The sequence below is a fragment of the Lygodium microphyllum genome, chromosome 3, assembly GCF_053477565.2.
Source record: "Lygodium microphyllum isolate KBCC chromosome 3, Lygodium_microphyllum_v1.1.10, whole genome shotgun sequence".
Lineage (NCBI taxonomy): Eukaryota > Viridiplantae > Streptophyta > Polypodiopsida > Schizaeales > Lygodiaceae > Lygodium > Lygodium microphyllum.
In genome coordinates, this window is record NC_141137.1 from 136444775 (window position 1) to 136461562 (window position 16788).

The 16788-nt window shown below is 43.1% G+C and overlaps 1 protein-coding gene across 1 annotated transcript in view; it reads right to left on the bottom strand.

Annotated features, from left to right (window-relative positions):
- Positions 1 to 1466: 1466 nt before the first annotated feature.
- PIFI (post-illumination chlorophyll fluorescence increase) overlaps positions 1467 to 16788 on the bottom strand; it is an 81924-nt gene continuing 66602 nt past the window's right edge. The window contains exons 7-8 of the mRNA XM_087674807.1: positions 1762 to 1872; positions 1467 to 1675 (exon numbers count right to left, since the gene is read on the bottom strand). Coding sequence (XP_087530933.1) covers positions 1550 to 1675; positions 1762 to 1872 — 237 coding nt within the window. The 3' untranslated portion in view covers positions 1467 to 1549. The remainder of the gene's footprint in view (positions 1676 to 1761; positions 1873 to 16788) is intronic.

Consider the following 16788-nt stretch of genomic DNA (forward strand, 5'->3'; position numbering starts at 1 on the left):
TTTACCACACTTGACCATAGGGAAACCAACTGCAATGCATGTTGTACTCATATATAGACCATAAAGTGCAATTGTGAATGCCTTTACATGGAAAGAAATTATATAAGCTAAAATATTAAGGTATAAAATGTGTGAATGTCTTTAATGTTTTTCTTCACGCATGTGTATACACACATGAGACTTTGTTGCTTTGGCACAAAAGCATTCACAATGTTAAATATCTTGCAGTTAGAGCTCTTGCAAGCATGTAGCTTGCCTAGCCTTGTAACACAAGCCCAGTCAATCACCCTCTCTACAACTACCAATTGTTCTTACATGCATGGCACTTCTCAAATGCATGACTCTTCATGCTTTCCATCTTCTCTAGCTTTGTCCAAACACACTTAAGACTTCCAAGTCTTTATGTCTAATCATTCTCTCGACTAGACACTTTTATTCAAGTCCTCAAATAGTGACTAATGCAATACTTGGAACGAGCTTTATGGCAAGAGAAGATAGAGGAGAAAGTAATGAGATAGATTTTCACAAAATGTAACCATTGCTCCAATAAAATGATGGAATGCTAATCAAGACAAAGGACCAACAATATATATCCCACAAAACCTAAACCACTGCATCCGCCGCCCCCCCCCCCCCCCAAAAAAAAAAAAAACTCAAAATCCTATTCCGGACTTTGAATTTTTCTTTCCATTTCAATTATAGCTAAAGAAAAAGACTTCCCGACTCATTTTTAAACTCGACATGCATAGCATCCAACTTCCAACTAGTGCTCGAAATAAATTTTTTTCCAAAAAGGGTAGAAAACCTTGAAGTGGGGAAGACGGGGTTTTTTGCCAAATTTTGGAAGTATCGATGGAAAAGTACACTAAACTTTACCGAGATTTATAGGTTTTCTCATCTTCAAAATCTCTTATTAGAGGTAAATTTCAAAATTTGAATGGGATTACACTACACCTAGGTTTTTTTTTTAGCATCCCTCCGCATTATCAAACCATCCGTACTATATTTCACTCTCTCTCTCTCTCTCACTCACACACACACTCTCTCTCTCTCTCTCACTCACACACACACTCTCTCTCTCTCTCTCTCCATCCAGGCCCCTCCCACACCCGCATGTTTTTACTATAAATAGTGGTTTTAGGTTGATAGCTCGCTTTGGGATAACTCGTACTATCATTATCATTATTAGATTGCTCGACATTTTTGTTGCTCATATAGCATATGGTCCTATTACATCTCATTGCTCTTTTTACGTGTCATATTGTCTTGTTACTTAGTCTGGTCTTGCGCTTGCGCTTATTGAAAACACGGCTCTGTTTTGGTCCCAACCTTAACACGCCCACCAACTCTTCTTCAACCTACAGTCGTACAAACTGCTAATGATGACCAAGTCTAATTTGTAGGGAATGCAACGCAGAATTCATAACCGTATACATTAGTAGGGTCCACAAGAATGTCATCACATCTTTTCAAAAGACTTCCATTGTACATAGACATAATAATACACACTTGTTCGTTTATTTACACGGCTGTGCAAGTAATGAGCATGTTAGTCATCATCAGCCCCATCCGAAATGTATGGACAAGACCCATCATCAACATTGGCTAAAGGGTTGTAGAAAGGATTCTCTGGATCGGTGCAGCCAGGTTCTAAATCAAGGTCACAACGGTTGCCCTGCCAGTAAAAAAGGCAACATTACCCTAGGAAAAGTGAATGATCAAACTTAGAAAAATTTGCAAGCTCTGCTTTTTTGAGTATACCCCTTCATGAATCAAGCTCGCAGGAAATGCACACCGATCCTGAATGAAAGCTGAATCTGGGAAAATTGCACTCTCACAAGCGCCATCTCGTGATAACTCATTTGCAAGGCCCTGCAAATACCATCTGTTACAAACTCTAGCACATGCTGATATTTGTGTAGGGTAAAGAGGCCAACAAACTGATGTTCCTCAAAGGCAAGACACAAAACCCACCACAATTTGGTGACAATTTTTTCACAAAAAATTAGATCCTTTTAAGCCACTTGAAGCATGGCAGATTCTTACATATAAACAACGGGTTGTAATGTTAGTCAAACAATCAGGCCATGGAAATTCTTATTATATTTTGGATTTGGTAAAATCTCAAAACAATGCATCCTTAAGTAACACTATTGGCCCCTCATTGTCACTCTTTGTGAACTCTTTCATTTATAACTAGATCTACTTGAGGAAAACGGTAAATGCCCAAACCTTTTATTTGCATGCAACATGATGTATATTGTCAGACTATTTTTAAAAAAATCATATTGGGGGACTGTTGATTGTCACTCTATTGGCCCTTAATCCTATTTGTCACACTTGCAACCAATCAATGCACATTTCTTAGCATGCAAACTTGTAGTTTTATTACAGTTGCCAATTGAGCATTTAGTCGATGTAGCTGGAGGCCAACTTGCGAGCGAAAGCTTTGTCTTGTCGGACAAAAAAGCATCACTCTTTTTGAGAAACATCTAATGCATACATAGAATGTCTTAAACTCACATGACATGCCATTTGTTACACTTATTATGTTCCTCCACTGTGCTGGTATGAATGCTCCCTTATCCACCAGCACTTTTTACCTTCTAGCTGGAGAAAGGTTTTTCGCCCATGTGAACACCCATCTCGGGTGTGGTACTAGAGTACCTTGGGGATTGTACTTTCAATCACTTTTTCTCACATTAGTAGGTACAGCATTCCAACGCACTCCTCTCTGTTGTTCACTATTCACCGTGTGCACACACACGCATACAACTAAGCATTGACCTAACAATGGTTATCAAAGTCATTCCTTCTCCACCACCATTCAACTCATGAGTTGCCTCTTGCCACAACTTCCATGGAGATTCGAGATCAGATTCTTTCTTCCTCGCCTGCTGCTGCTCTCTGCCTATAAACTGTTGACTACTCTTATCTCAAAGCTGCGTTGGACATTCGCTTTGAAAGTACTTGCCATTCATCTTGATTGGAAGCACTAACCTGACGTATACTAGTTGTATGCACATCTGTTAATGCCTACATGTGTGCCACTTCTAACTTGATAGCAATATCACTGCATGCATGTGTGCCACTTCTGACTCGACAACCTGTCCACCTACACACCGTGCTGCATGCCACCAGATGCACCTACCACCAGCCACATTCTCATGTAGCCTTGTTACCGGTCGCCTTCTGCCAAACTCTCATGACAATCCTAACTTGCACAAGCGCTTGTCCCAACAGCCCCACATTAAGGTGCCATATCACAACTACAACTACATTTGCAATTTGGACAAGAATTGGTTGAAAATAACGACAATTTGTAGCCAGCAATGGCTGCTCAAAGTGACTTGCTCCGCGTGTTTGGCAATGATGACAATATTGGATGAAACCAACTACCCCATGTGGGCATACATGATGAGATACCTCTTTCTTGCAAAACAACTTTGGGGATATGTATCTCATATAAAGAGAAGGCTTGAAGACCTTGTTATGCAAAATGATGCAAGTTCATCTAGCTTATCTTTAGTGCCTAGTGGATCATTAGCACCTACTTGTCCTCCTCCCATAGTTGATTAACTGAGATGAGATGGGTGAGATGCCTTAGCACCTGCATTGATTGCACTATTGTGCAAGAAACCGGTCATTCAAAATATTCAATTGTGCACAACAATCAAGGATGCTTGGGAGAAACTTGCCTCTTTGCCCATCCCATCCCATCTCCGCATGTTCAATTGTACATAACAGCCAACAACAAGAAGGATCATATGAACAAGGATGCTTGGGAGAAACAACCAACAACAAAGTCACAGGTCAATCCCTCTAACATGACTATGGATAATCAAGCATTTGCAACTAGCCAAAACAAAAAGGAAAAATAATGGTAGCAAAATCACTCTAAGGGTAAAGGCAAATTAGCCTCTTCTTTGATGGAGCCTGACGGAGCTAAGAGTAAACGTGATGGATAACACACACACAGAGTAGAGAGCAGTAGAAAGGAGAGTGAGCACGACACCTTTGATGTTCGGTACAAAAAACTAGTGTACCTCTTTAGGTTTTAGATAGATACATATAAAAGTACAAATGTGCTAAGGGTGTGTTCACATATAAAAGCCACAATGGCCCTTTATTCACACCCATGCACATATAAAAGGCACAATGGCCCTTTATTTCCAACAACCTCCCACCTAAAGGCAATGTGCCTTAAGAGGAGAAAAGATTGAGCTAAGTCTAGGTATGTACAAAGCTAAAATGCATACACCTATCCAACTCCTATCATCTATCAGCAATGAGCAAACCACTCTGCTGAAAGACCCTTTGTGAGAAGATCTGCAAGATTTGTAGTGACGGGTCATGCACGAAGATTGGCACAGTAGGTATTCCTTAGGTGCGGAGAGACAGAGAGAGCGAGAGAGAGCAGAGTAGAGCGTGTGCACGTTTTGTGGGTACAATGACGACTGTACCACTTTAGGTCTTTAGATAGATATATATATGTAAGTACAACTTCTAAGGGTATGTTCACACCCAAGCACATTTAAAGGCACAAGGGCCTTTATTCCCAACAACCTGCCACGTAAATGCAATGTACCTTAAGAGGAGAAAAGAATCATTTAAGTCTAGGTATATACAAAGCTGAATACATATATCTATCCAACTCCCATCATCTATCGGCAATGAGCAAACCGCTCTACTGGAAGACCCTTCGTGAGAAGGTCTGCAGGATTATCATCTGTATGCATTTTGACAAGCTCAATGCTCTTACTATCAAGTACATCTCTAATGAAGTGATACTTGACTTGTATGTGCTTTGTCTTTGCATGAAAGATAGGATTCCATGCTAGCATGATAGCACTCTGACTATCACAATCGAGAACAGGTAACTTTGTGATGCCAAGCTCTCCCACCAAACGTGAAAGCCATAAAGCCTCCTTGCATGCCTGACTGGCAGCCACATACTCTGCCTCCGTAGTAGACAATGCAATACACTTTTGTAGCCTAGATATCCAAGAGATTGCTCCTCCTATGAAAGTAAACATATACCCAAAAGTGAACTTCTTGCAATCCACATGACCAACATAGTCTGCATCTGTAAAGCCAACAACAAATGTCCTCTGCATCCCAAAGCAAATACATAACTCTTTTGTACATTTAAGGTACCTCATAATATCTTTTACTACATCCCAATGCTTCTTGCCAGGGGTTGCCATGTATCTGCTAACCACTCCCACTGCAAAGGCAATGTCAAGACGTGTAGCAATCATAGCATACATCAAACTGCCAACAGCTGAAGCATATGGTATCTTGGCCATTTCATCCTTCTCATCATCAGATGTAGGGCTGTCCTTTGCACTGAGTTTCACATATGGAGGCAATCGAATCCCAATTGCTTTCCCTCCCTCCATATTGAAACACTATAAAACCTTGAAGATATACTCCTGCTGAGATACAAAGAGTAATCCTTTCGACCTATCTCTGAGTATTCGCATGCCAAGAATGTGATTTGCATCACCAAGATCCTTCATATCAAAGCTGCCATGAAGAATTTACTTCAGTGAATCCAAGGCATGAGTATCCCTGCCAACAATCAGCATATTATCAACATACAGAACCAAGATAATCAGGCTGCCATCTGCTGCCTTCTTGGTGTAGAAGCATTGATCCACTTGACTTCTATGGAAACCTTGAGATTGCATAAATGTATCAAACTTATGATACCATTCTCTTGGTGCTTGTTTCAGCCCATACAAACTCCTTTTGAGTTTGCATACCATCTTCTCTTTCCCTTTTTCAACAAACCCTTCAGACTGTTGCATATATATGTCTTCATGCAGATCACTATGTAAGAATACAGTCTTTACATCCATCTGTATGAGCTCCATATTTTCAGCTCCAACCAAGCTCAAAATGGTTCTTAAAGTTGTCATCTTGACTACAGGAGAGAAAATCTCATTAAAGTCAATTCCTTGCTTCTGCTTGTACCCCTTTGCAACCAATCTTGCTTTGTATTTTGGTGAGAAACCAGAAGTGACCTTCATGTTGTAAACCCATTTGCATGGAAGTGTTTTCTGCCCTTTAGGCAACTGCACCAAGTCCCAAGTGCCATTTTTCTCAAGAGATTCCATCTTTGACAACATGGCTTTATACAATTTCTTGTTGTCCTGTTTGTCCATTGTTTCCTTGAAGCAAGACGCTTCACCACAGTCGGTCAATCTGACATAATCAGCAGCCACATTGTTTGTACCAGGAACAAATCTATCAGGTTGTCTAGTAGCCCTAGACAATCTTCTAACCCGATGATCATTGTTTGCTGGTTGTTCTTGCAAATTTCCACTTTCATCATGTTGTCTTGGCATTTCAACCTATAAATCAGCACTAACAGCTTGTTTTCTTGGCTATTCCTACACATATAGTGGCTCATTATCATGGGCAGTAGCTCACTCATCATTTCCAACATGATTTTATGCATTTAAAGACTCATTTACAGCAGGTATTTGCTGTTGTACAGCGGACACATTTTGTTGTCCAAAAGGTATTTCTTTCCGGAATACAACCGTAAGGACCTCCTCAATCTTTTTGAGTTGTTTATGCATGCGATCTTCCCGGAAGATAACATTATTGCTGCGTACTACTTTGGCTCAAGTTTGCTGTGTTTTTCTTTACGAATGTACACAAAAGCCTCGCAGCCATACACTTTCAGGTGAGCATATGAAGGTGGCTTGCCCGACCACGCTTCTTGGGGAAACCCCCCCTCCCCCCCCAAAAGACCTGTTTGCTGACCAATTAATTAAGTGAACGGCTATCATAACAACCTCTGCCCAAAAACCATGGGTTATGCAACATAAGACAGCATCGTATGGACCTTATACTGTATGGTCCGATTCATACGCTCTGCAACTCCATTTTGGGGTGGATTATGAGGGACAGTGAGCTCCCTCTTTATCCCTTTGCTGTCACAAAATGCCTGAAAAGTCTTGGACACATATTCTCCACCATTGTCAGAGCAAAGACACTTGAGTGTCTTATCAATCTGATTTTCAGCCAATTCCAAGAATTTTTTAAACTTGTCGAGCACTTCATCCTTGCTACGAATAGGATAAACCCATACCTTGCGTGTCGCATCATCAACAAAGGTGACAAAATATTTATTTCCCCCTAAAGATAATCCTGGCATCTGACATATATCTGAATGTACTAACTCTAGAGAAGAAGATTTCAAAGAAAGAGATTTTTTTGTGAGACTTCTGTGCATGTTTACCATAAATACAATGATCACAATGCTCAAAATCAGCATAACGAAGACAAGGCAAGTAGCCCAAACAAGAAAGCACTTTCGTTCCTATTTGACTCATGTGTCCCAACCGACCATGCCACAAAGAAACGCTTGGCTACTCAATCACGGCAACAGCATGGTCACGCATACTAGATACATGAAGTGGATACAAAGTATCACTCTTGGAACCTCTGGCAATCACTCTAGATCCCTTTTGCAGATCTTCCATTTCCCATCACCAAAGGTGATGTAAAAACCATCGTCATCTAGCTTCTCTATGCTAATCAAGCTCTTCTAGAGTTGAGGTATATGTTGTACATGCTGAAATGTGAAGGTAGGGCCATGCTGAAATTGCAACTACACAGTGCCAATACCTACAATGTCACATGCATAATTGTTCCCAAGATGGACAACACCATGTCGACCCCCCGTATAGGCAGAGAACCACTCACGATAAGAGGTGACATGAAAGGAAGCACATGAATCGAGAATCCCGGTATGCATGTCATCATCGGTATCTGCAAGTAAAGCATATGTACCAAAGTGTGAAGAGACAAAGAGTACATCACTCCCACTATCACTGTCATGAATGACTACATTCACCTCTTTAATTTTGACACTGCTCTTCTTAGGCTCATTGTCTTTCTTCTATTCCTTGCTATCATCTGTCTTCTTACCCTTTCCTTTCTCTTTCTTCCATTTGTAGCAGTCATCTTTAAAGTGATCCTTCTTGCCACAATGATGGCATTCAACATCTTTGCCACGTGATTTACTATGTCCCTTGCTATTATATTTGCCTTTCTACTATGATGTACCCCTAGTATGCAAAGCACTCGAAGACTTACTAGATGTATTGTTCTGCCGATTCATTTCACATTAGAATTGCTCATAGCAATCCTGAATGTATCCCAACTCTCTAGTAGAGTGCAAAGCAAGAAAGTAGCCTTAAATTCCTCATCAATCATGAACTTCAAGGCAACTAGCTGGCTGAAAATGAAGTTAAAGTCACTCAAGTGAGTAGACATTGTTGTACCCTCTTTCATACGCAAATCCATAAGCTTTTTCAGCCAATACACTTTGCTTGCAACACTCTTCTATGCATACAGTTCTTCCAGTCTAGTCCAAATAGCATATGCAGAATCCAAACCTTCAACGTTGAACAACAAGGCATCAGAAATCGATAGCTCCATGGTTCAACGTGCAAGCTCATTTAACTCATCCCAATCGTCCTGTTCCATATCTGTGGGCTTTGCCCCTTTGTTTTTAATATGCTTTTCCTGCTTCTTTTGCAATAGGATATTGTAGCACTGTTTTTGCCAAACTGCAAAGTTTTGTGCTCCTTCAAGCTTCTTTATGTGCATGAGATTACTACTGCCACTGCTGCTAGCCATGATTTTCAGCCCAAATGTGACCAAAAAATCAGCAAATGCAAGCCCAAAATTGTCACACAAGTGGCCAAGGTACAAACAAGTACCAACCAGCAATAAATGACCACGTAAAAGCACATATTTCAGATCTGTAATTAAATTTTCAGAAGCACCAAACCATGTGCTACAACATTCCACAACTGATTACAGATGTTCCAAGGGCATATACATCACATTACATGAGAAATCCCAAATTTTAGCTGCAATTTCTGTTGTACATGTTCCCACGGGCATAAAATTTGACACACACGGTCAAAAGGCCCAAATTTTTTGTGCTCAAAACATCAACCACACATCTGCATTTTCTCTGTCATGCATAGAACAGGCCAATTTTGCCAAAATATAGCAATTTCAACAAAACCCCCAACTTTTTCCAAGTGTTGGATGTCCAAAGTGCATGGAATTGAACCTGCATGTACATAAAATGACCAAATGGTGCACAAATTTTGCCCAAACTGCAAAAGCCCCAAATTGCACAGAGTCCAATGTGCATCAATGTCGAGAAATTGGGTAAATTTCAGCCCAATTTGTTCATGTACATGAAAAGCCCCAAATGTCGGAGGCAAAATGTCACAAATTCCTGTAATTTCCGAGACAAATTGTCTTGTTCTACATCACAATCCCCAAATCCGGGAAAAGCCCCAAATTTTCAAGCCAAGATTGCACAGATTTCAGTAAAATTGACTCATCCAAGAAAAAATTTCACTTGCATTTGAGAATCCCCAAAAAATTTTCTAAGGCCTGCCCATTCGATGTTTGCAATTTCTGGTCAAGAGAAGACTGCAATGTGTGTCGGGCACAAATTTGGGAGAACCCCCAAATTTCAAGACACAGATTTGCCTTCTATGCTTCTAGGTGTGAACACCCGGTAACGGAAAAGGGGGGCAAAGGGAGTTTCAAGACAAAATTGATTTTGAAGAAAAATTACGACCAGTCCATTGACCCACTCGACTGTGCGGCCACACGTGTCGTCAGTGCCATCCAACTCGCCTCCAGTCCCGTCCCATGATCACCTCATTGGTTGTCACGTGGGAGCTCCAGGTCCTGTGGCAAAGCCGTTATAGGTCGTCACTCCCTACTACAGCCATTATGGTTTGTAGATAGCTCCATTTGCCATCTGCTGCAACTGACTACCGTCTGCCATCAGTGTCACGCAGCAATCGCCTACAGTCGTTCGTACATCAGACGTCCATTACGCCTGTACTTGACCAGTCGCTTGGCACGTCATGACTGTTGTTGCTCTTTGCACTTCTGCACCAATCGACTGTCTCCTTTGCTCACCAGCCTGCCTACAGCAACCGACTGCTCGACTATGACAACTCCTGCTCGTCGAGTCCACCTGGGACTCCTGCGACACCTGAGATGTCTCTTGCTAGCTCTGATACCAGTTTGTAGTGACGGGTCAAACACGAAGATCAAGACAGTAGGTATTCCTTAGGCGCGGAGAGACAAAGAGAGTGAGAGAGCAGAGTAGAGAGTGTGCACATTTTGTGGGTACAATGACCAGAGTGTCACTAAATTGATTGCTTATTACACATTCTCTATTTAAACAAAATTTATGTCAATAAATTAATGACTCACTTTTCGTATTAATGATAATCAAGCATGGCCATGAGACCATTTAGAGACTAGTATTTCTAGTATATCACTTAAGCACTATGATGGGGATATCCGGTACAAGCAGTACAAGTTATGAAGGGGGAAAGAAGTGTCTGCCAAGTGTAAGAGTGTACACAAGAACCAAGGAGTTACACATAAATGAAGATGGATTGAGTTCTAAGAAGAGAAAGTGCATTAGCATTGTGTATATATATCTATGTGTGCATCCGGGGACGCTCGGGATCGTTTACTTGTGTGTAATGAGCATTGCATTCATTTGGGGTCATCCTCTCCCTTACAAGTCAAGGTTTAAAGACGAGAGATAATTCTCTCACTAAGAAAGACGAGAGACATGATCCTTCAAAAGTGAGAAGAGAAGTGATTTTCTCTTTCTAAGGCCTAAAATGACACAAGCTTATAAAAGAGGATCTCCTTGGGTGTGATGCTTCCTCCTTGGGTGTGAGAGAGGAGGGAGGAAGCATCACTTTGCATGCATCCAAGAAGAGAAGAGAAGGTGCAAGTGCTGCGGAAGCCCTACTGAAATCAAGCGCTGCGGAAGCTCTGCTGAAATCAAGTTCGAAGAGGAGAAGAGAAGGTGCAAGAGCTGCGGAAGCTCTACTGAAATCAAGATCCAAGAGGAGAGCCCTACACATATTGTGTAGGAGAGAAGGAGACTCAAGAAGGATCGAAAGGTGCCAACTTCCAAGTTGTGCAAGTGTTAGCCGGTTGTATACCGTGCAAGGAATTGTGATCTTGTTTCCAAGATCTACAAGTAAGAACTAGTTTATGTCTAACGGAGGAGCTTGCTCCTTGTCAATAATATAACTCCACAAGGAAGGGGGGGGAGGGTTTGGGATTGGCCCATCTTCCAGTCCCTAGTGTATTGTTAATCTCTCTCTCTCTTTCTTTTTTTTCGTAAAAGGTAATTGTATTAATTACGAAAAAGTTTTCATGATTACAAGATACACGATGGCTCTACCCCATCGTGTGTACAAACTGACTGTTTACAAGAACCAGAGGGCCAAATAGTTACAAAATCATGGCAAAGACGCGAAGGAAATTGCCATGTGCTAGGGGCGTAAGTTCTCCCGAGAGAGAATGTCAGAGTGCCGGAGAAGATCTATCTACCAATACAAGAAACCTTTAAGCCTAGCAATATGCCACTGAACATTATAAGCAGAATCAAAAAGGAAAGCATTCCGAATGATCCAGTTGTGCCAACAGCCCCAATATCGAAGAAAGTGAAACAAGATCTTCATATGTGGCTGTGTCGTTGTGGGATATTTGGGCTGCGTGAAAACCCAATCAAACGGGCGAAGCGAGAAACCAACCACCGCTCGCCAGACGGCTGACAAGAATGACCAGATTTTCTGAGCAAGGGGCAAGAAATAAAACAATGGCGGGCGGATTCCACAGTGGTGGTGCAAAAGAAACATTTGCCATTGGAGATTCGGCGCTTTGAAAGAGCTGAAGCAAGCGGAAGACCACCAATCATCACCCTCCAAAGAAAGACCTTATATTTGAATGGTGTCTTATTTAACCAGACCTCCATCACAGTTACCTTCCACTATGACCAGGATTTATACAATCCCCATAGAATATTAGCTTTAGTAACCAGCCATTGATGATCTTTAATCAGAAGATGATACACCTGGTTAGCTGAAGCCTTTTCTAAATGTAGCCGGCCTGCAAAGTCCCAATCCTGCCAGGGACGATCCGTAGCAAGGGCGGGAAAGGGTTGTCTCCTCTGAAGCACCCTCAAAAGCTGTTCCCATAAATACCTATATCCACAGGGGATCTTGAAAAGCCTCCTGGCTATACGAAACAACATTAACACATTTCGACTGGTAAGAGTAGCATCCGCGACCAAAGTTAAGCCCAAACGTGCCATACGGTTGAATTGTGGTCGAAGCTCATGTTTACCGTCCCACGAAATTAACCGCAAGACTACCATCAATTTCAATTGAAACGAATTAGTGGCTAAACGATCCTTCACTGGATGCCACTGAGACTTCCGAAGGACCAGTTTCCAGGAACACACCAAATGGGCAAGCAGAGATGAGGAAGAACTGGAGAACCGAGAGTCTGCATTAAGAACATGCCACCACGAACTGCAGATGTGGGTATTACTATGCAGAAGCCCGTGATCCTCAAGAAAATAAAGGGCTATGACGACCCAAGGATGACAATCCAAGCACATGGCGCGAAAAAGAGACCAGCGGAGTGCCAGCATGTGAGTGTGGGCATCCAAAACAGCCCCTCCACCCATGCGTTTTGGGGTGCATGCATGCGACCAAGAAATCCAGGAATTACCCGCATGCAAGGAATCCTTCTTCCATAACATGAAACGAATAGACTTCGTAAGATCATTCAGTGTCGTAGTAGTCCAGGGTAGCAATGGCAAGAAATATGTAAGCATTGGCAACATTATTGTCTGGGCTACTTTGAGGCGAACATGGAAGGGCCAAGCTTGAGACTTCCAATACAGAAACTTAGCCGCCAGTTTCTGTGAAATCCACTGTAATAGCTGCTATGGGGGAACATCAACCCCCAAAGGATACCCAAGATGCCTGGCAATGGAGCCACGGGGGACAACCATGCCCCGCCAGTCCAGTGACTGCAAATCCGACTCCGTGCAGCTGAGAATGGCCGATTTCAAGGCGTTAATGCGAAGACCAGAAGCCTGACCAAAGAGAGCCCAAACATCTAATGCTTTGTGAAGATTATCTTTGTCCGCACGCAGAATCATAAAACTGTCATCAGCAAAGGATTGACCAATGAAGTGCTGTCCAGAGGAAAGCAACAATCCAGCCAACTGAGTAGAAGCTGCCATATGAGATAGCATCGAAAGAACCGGATGAGTCGCAAGGGCAAAGAAGAGAGGACTCAAAGGGCACCCCTGTCTGACAGAGCGGGCAAGGACAATTGACTTGGTAACGCCTCCATTCAACATGACCCGCGAAGATGCTGCAACACTAATAGTATAGAGCAGACGAGACATCCGGGCACCAAAGCCCATAGCAGACATAAGTTCTGCAAGGAAAGACCAGTCCAGATAATCAAAAGCCTTTTCCAAGTCCAATTGAACCAGTACGATCTCCTGATTTAAATGCCTTGCATAATCAATTGCCAGTTGCGCATTTAAGACATTGTGCAAAATGATTCTGCCCTTAATAAAACCATATTGGAGAGGATGCACAATGGCAGGAAGATGCTTATGGAGGCGATTCGCCATAACTTTTGAAAAGATTTTATACATAGAACCCATCAAAGAAATTGGGCGCCACTGTTTCAACATGGATGGCGAAGGAACTTTTGGAAGCAGTTTAATAAGACCTTCTTTCCAAGAGGAAGGCATAATCCCCGTTTCCCATACCCGCTGAAACAAAGCCGTCAAAGGTTTCACGAGCTGGGTGGCAAAAAACTCAAAGAACTCATTGGTAAGACCATCCCAGCCAGGACTTTTATCCTTAGGCAAGTGTAACAGAACATCCATGACCTCCGACTCACAAATATTTGTCTCCAGAGTAGATTGCATGTCCTGAGCAACCTGATTGCGGACCAGATCATAAAAAACCGAACGGGTATGAGTAATTTGGCCTGAAGGTGGAGAAGTAGAACCAAGAAGGTCGAGGAAATAATTTCTACACATATTCACAATCATCTGCGGATCAAGAACCATTTGACCTTCTTCATCCTGGAGCCTCGTCATATTCTCTCGAGCAGGAGAGGCATGGAGAGCTCGAAAAAACTTATGGGTCTGACAAGCACTATCTTGCAGAGTATCCATCAGATGTTGCAATTTGACCTCCTAATAGGATTTCAGCTGAAACTCTTTAATAAGATCAGCCAGACGCGTTGCCAGTGATAGCAGAAATGCGTCATCGGGAGTGTCCACCAGCAAAGAACGAACCAAAGCCAGCAATTCCTCGGCTGCTTGTCAGCGCCGCCGACAAAGAGAGGCATGATGGATCCCATACTGGCGAGCAACCTGCTGCACATTGGAGAGCAATCGTTGAAAGGAAGCAGTGCCCTGAGATGAGAAATCCAATAAGAATCGATCAATCAATTGCTGCATATAGCCCTGGAAGATGGCATGCTTCAAATAAGACGAGTTGAAACGCAACGGGAGTCTATCCAGAAATTGCTTGAAAGGTGCAATTGGTTGTGCAAGGAGCTCAAGCTGTAGAGGGAAATGATCCGACAATGCATATTGTTGTAACACTTTCATTTCGAGCATCTCAGGAAGGAAATCATCATCCTGCATGATGTATATGCGGTCTAACCGCGACCATGTTGTGGCATACTGGGCAAAATGGAAAGTAAACCTTGTAGAAGAAGGATACAGCCAAGACCAGAGATCTTGCTTAAGAATGGCAAAGGCCAACTGCTGCCATATACGTCTTTCCGGCGCATCCATTATCGAATGTTCTGATGTGGACTGTAAAGAATCAACACACACATTAAAATCCCCCATCAAAAAACCCCGTCTGCCAAGGAACAAGGAACTCTGCAAGGTATGCCAAAGCTCCCGGCGAGATAGAGGATCATTCGAAGCATAGAGGCCAAGTAACCATAAGATCTCTCCTTCGAATAAAATTTCAATCACCACAAAGCGGCCATGTACATCATTCTTGATAAGAGCCGGCTGATATTTTTCATGTACAATCATAAGCACACCAGAATACTGCCTGGCATGTGTCCCTGCATAGAACAAACGAAAACCATGGCAATCCACAACTTTACCTGCTTCACTATGACTCTTGTGTTCAACAGCACACAAGACATCCCACTGATTCTCATGCAATATTGTCCACATGGCATGTTGCTTGTGGCAAGAACAAATTCCTCGCACATTCCACGTAGCTATCTTCATGTGGATTCAAAAGAGGATCAGGTACGAGGCACAGCTTGCCTCGATGAGACCTTTTTGGCGAGAATGTCTAGTACACCCTCATCCAAGAAATCAGCTAACACGGCAAAAGAGTTCTAACGACCAAATTTGGAAGTGGATGGCATATCCGCTGACTTGGGGATGGAGCGGGGATAACGACGATTCCATGGGATAATGACATTACCTCGAGAATCAAAAGCCAGCTTAGCGGGTGGACCCTTAGGACCATCTAAAGACACTCTCCTAGCTGTCTGTTGACGGGGAGCAGAGGAAACCATAGCAGGAGCAAGGTGCTCTGAAGACATCATTTCTTTCCTGCGCATATACGTACGCATGGAATCTGGTGAGGCAACAGGCACAGTATCCATCATGCCAGCAGCATGCTTGTTGCCTTTTTTCGCGCGTACATCTACCCAGTCATTGCCACCAGAATCCAAACCCGAGACTTGTTGTTAACCTTTATTCAAAACTTTAGGTGGTTGGGTGGCATCTTGCGACGGCGCATCACACACCATATCTTCCATGGGCTGCGCAACATGCTCGGCATCTGAAGTGTGGTGCTTCTCTGGGCATTCAGCCGTAAAATGCCCCAATTTTCCACATGAAAAGCAATGTCCTGCAAAGTTGCCCCATTTCAAACGAAAATGTAAAGGATGTGTGCCAGAGCAGTTAATGCGTAACCAAGCATGCCTTTTTGGAGCAGTGTCCCATAACATACACAGCCGGTTGCGATTCATGGCCCTTAGGCTTGGGGGGACCAGAACAATGCCCACAGCGGCCATGGCGTCTTTTAGCAATGGCCAATAAACAGCCGGACAGTTTTCCACTTCAACCCACACAGGGCATTCACGTTGCAGCAGACGCAGAAAATCTGCCATGGGGCGCCATGGCACCACATGGACAGACGGCGATCAACGAACAATGGCAGTTTAGACAGGAGAGTAGAACGGTGTGTCTCTGATTTCAACAGCACCTCAAAAAAACCCCGGGGGCCAACAAAAATCTCTTCAACACATTAGACTGTGCAGCCACTGGCGAATACGGGAAAGCAACGGGATCCTACCAGTGAAAAAAAGTATCACAGCACGTTCATAGAACACTAAAAAGGAGTGCAAGACATGTTTCGGATCCACAGTGGCTTCCAGAACATCTTGCATTGCAGAGTCCGAAAAGACTTCCTGATTATGTTGAACATAATCGCCCAGCAAAGTGTTAGCAAACTCCAAAAGGTGCTCCCAATCAACCTCCTGGGAGTCCCCAGAATCAGAAGCAACCTGAGCATAGGAACGATCCTAATGATCCATTATCCCTGCAAAAGTATGCTTGGTGCGTTTGCCCGCTGGCTAGAGGTCAAGAGCAGGGGGTATCTCCTCTGTGCACGGAACCATGTCCTCGGGTTCCTCGGTGTCAGAATCCGGACCAAGAGCTGCCACCGTTTGGTCTATGAAAGCCAGATCCAGGCTAGCCATATTGGATCAGTACGTATGTCGGACAGAGGCCGAGTGAAAAAGTTGCGGGGGGCAGAGACACGCAGGCTTCTCTCTCTCTCCCCCCTCTCTCTCTCGCTCCCTCTTTTCTGTGCAGAGTCGCTGTCCAGG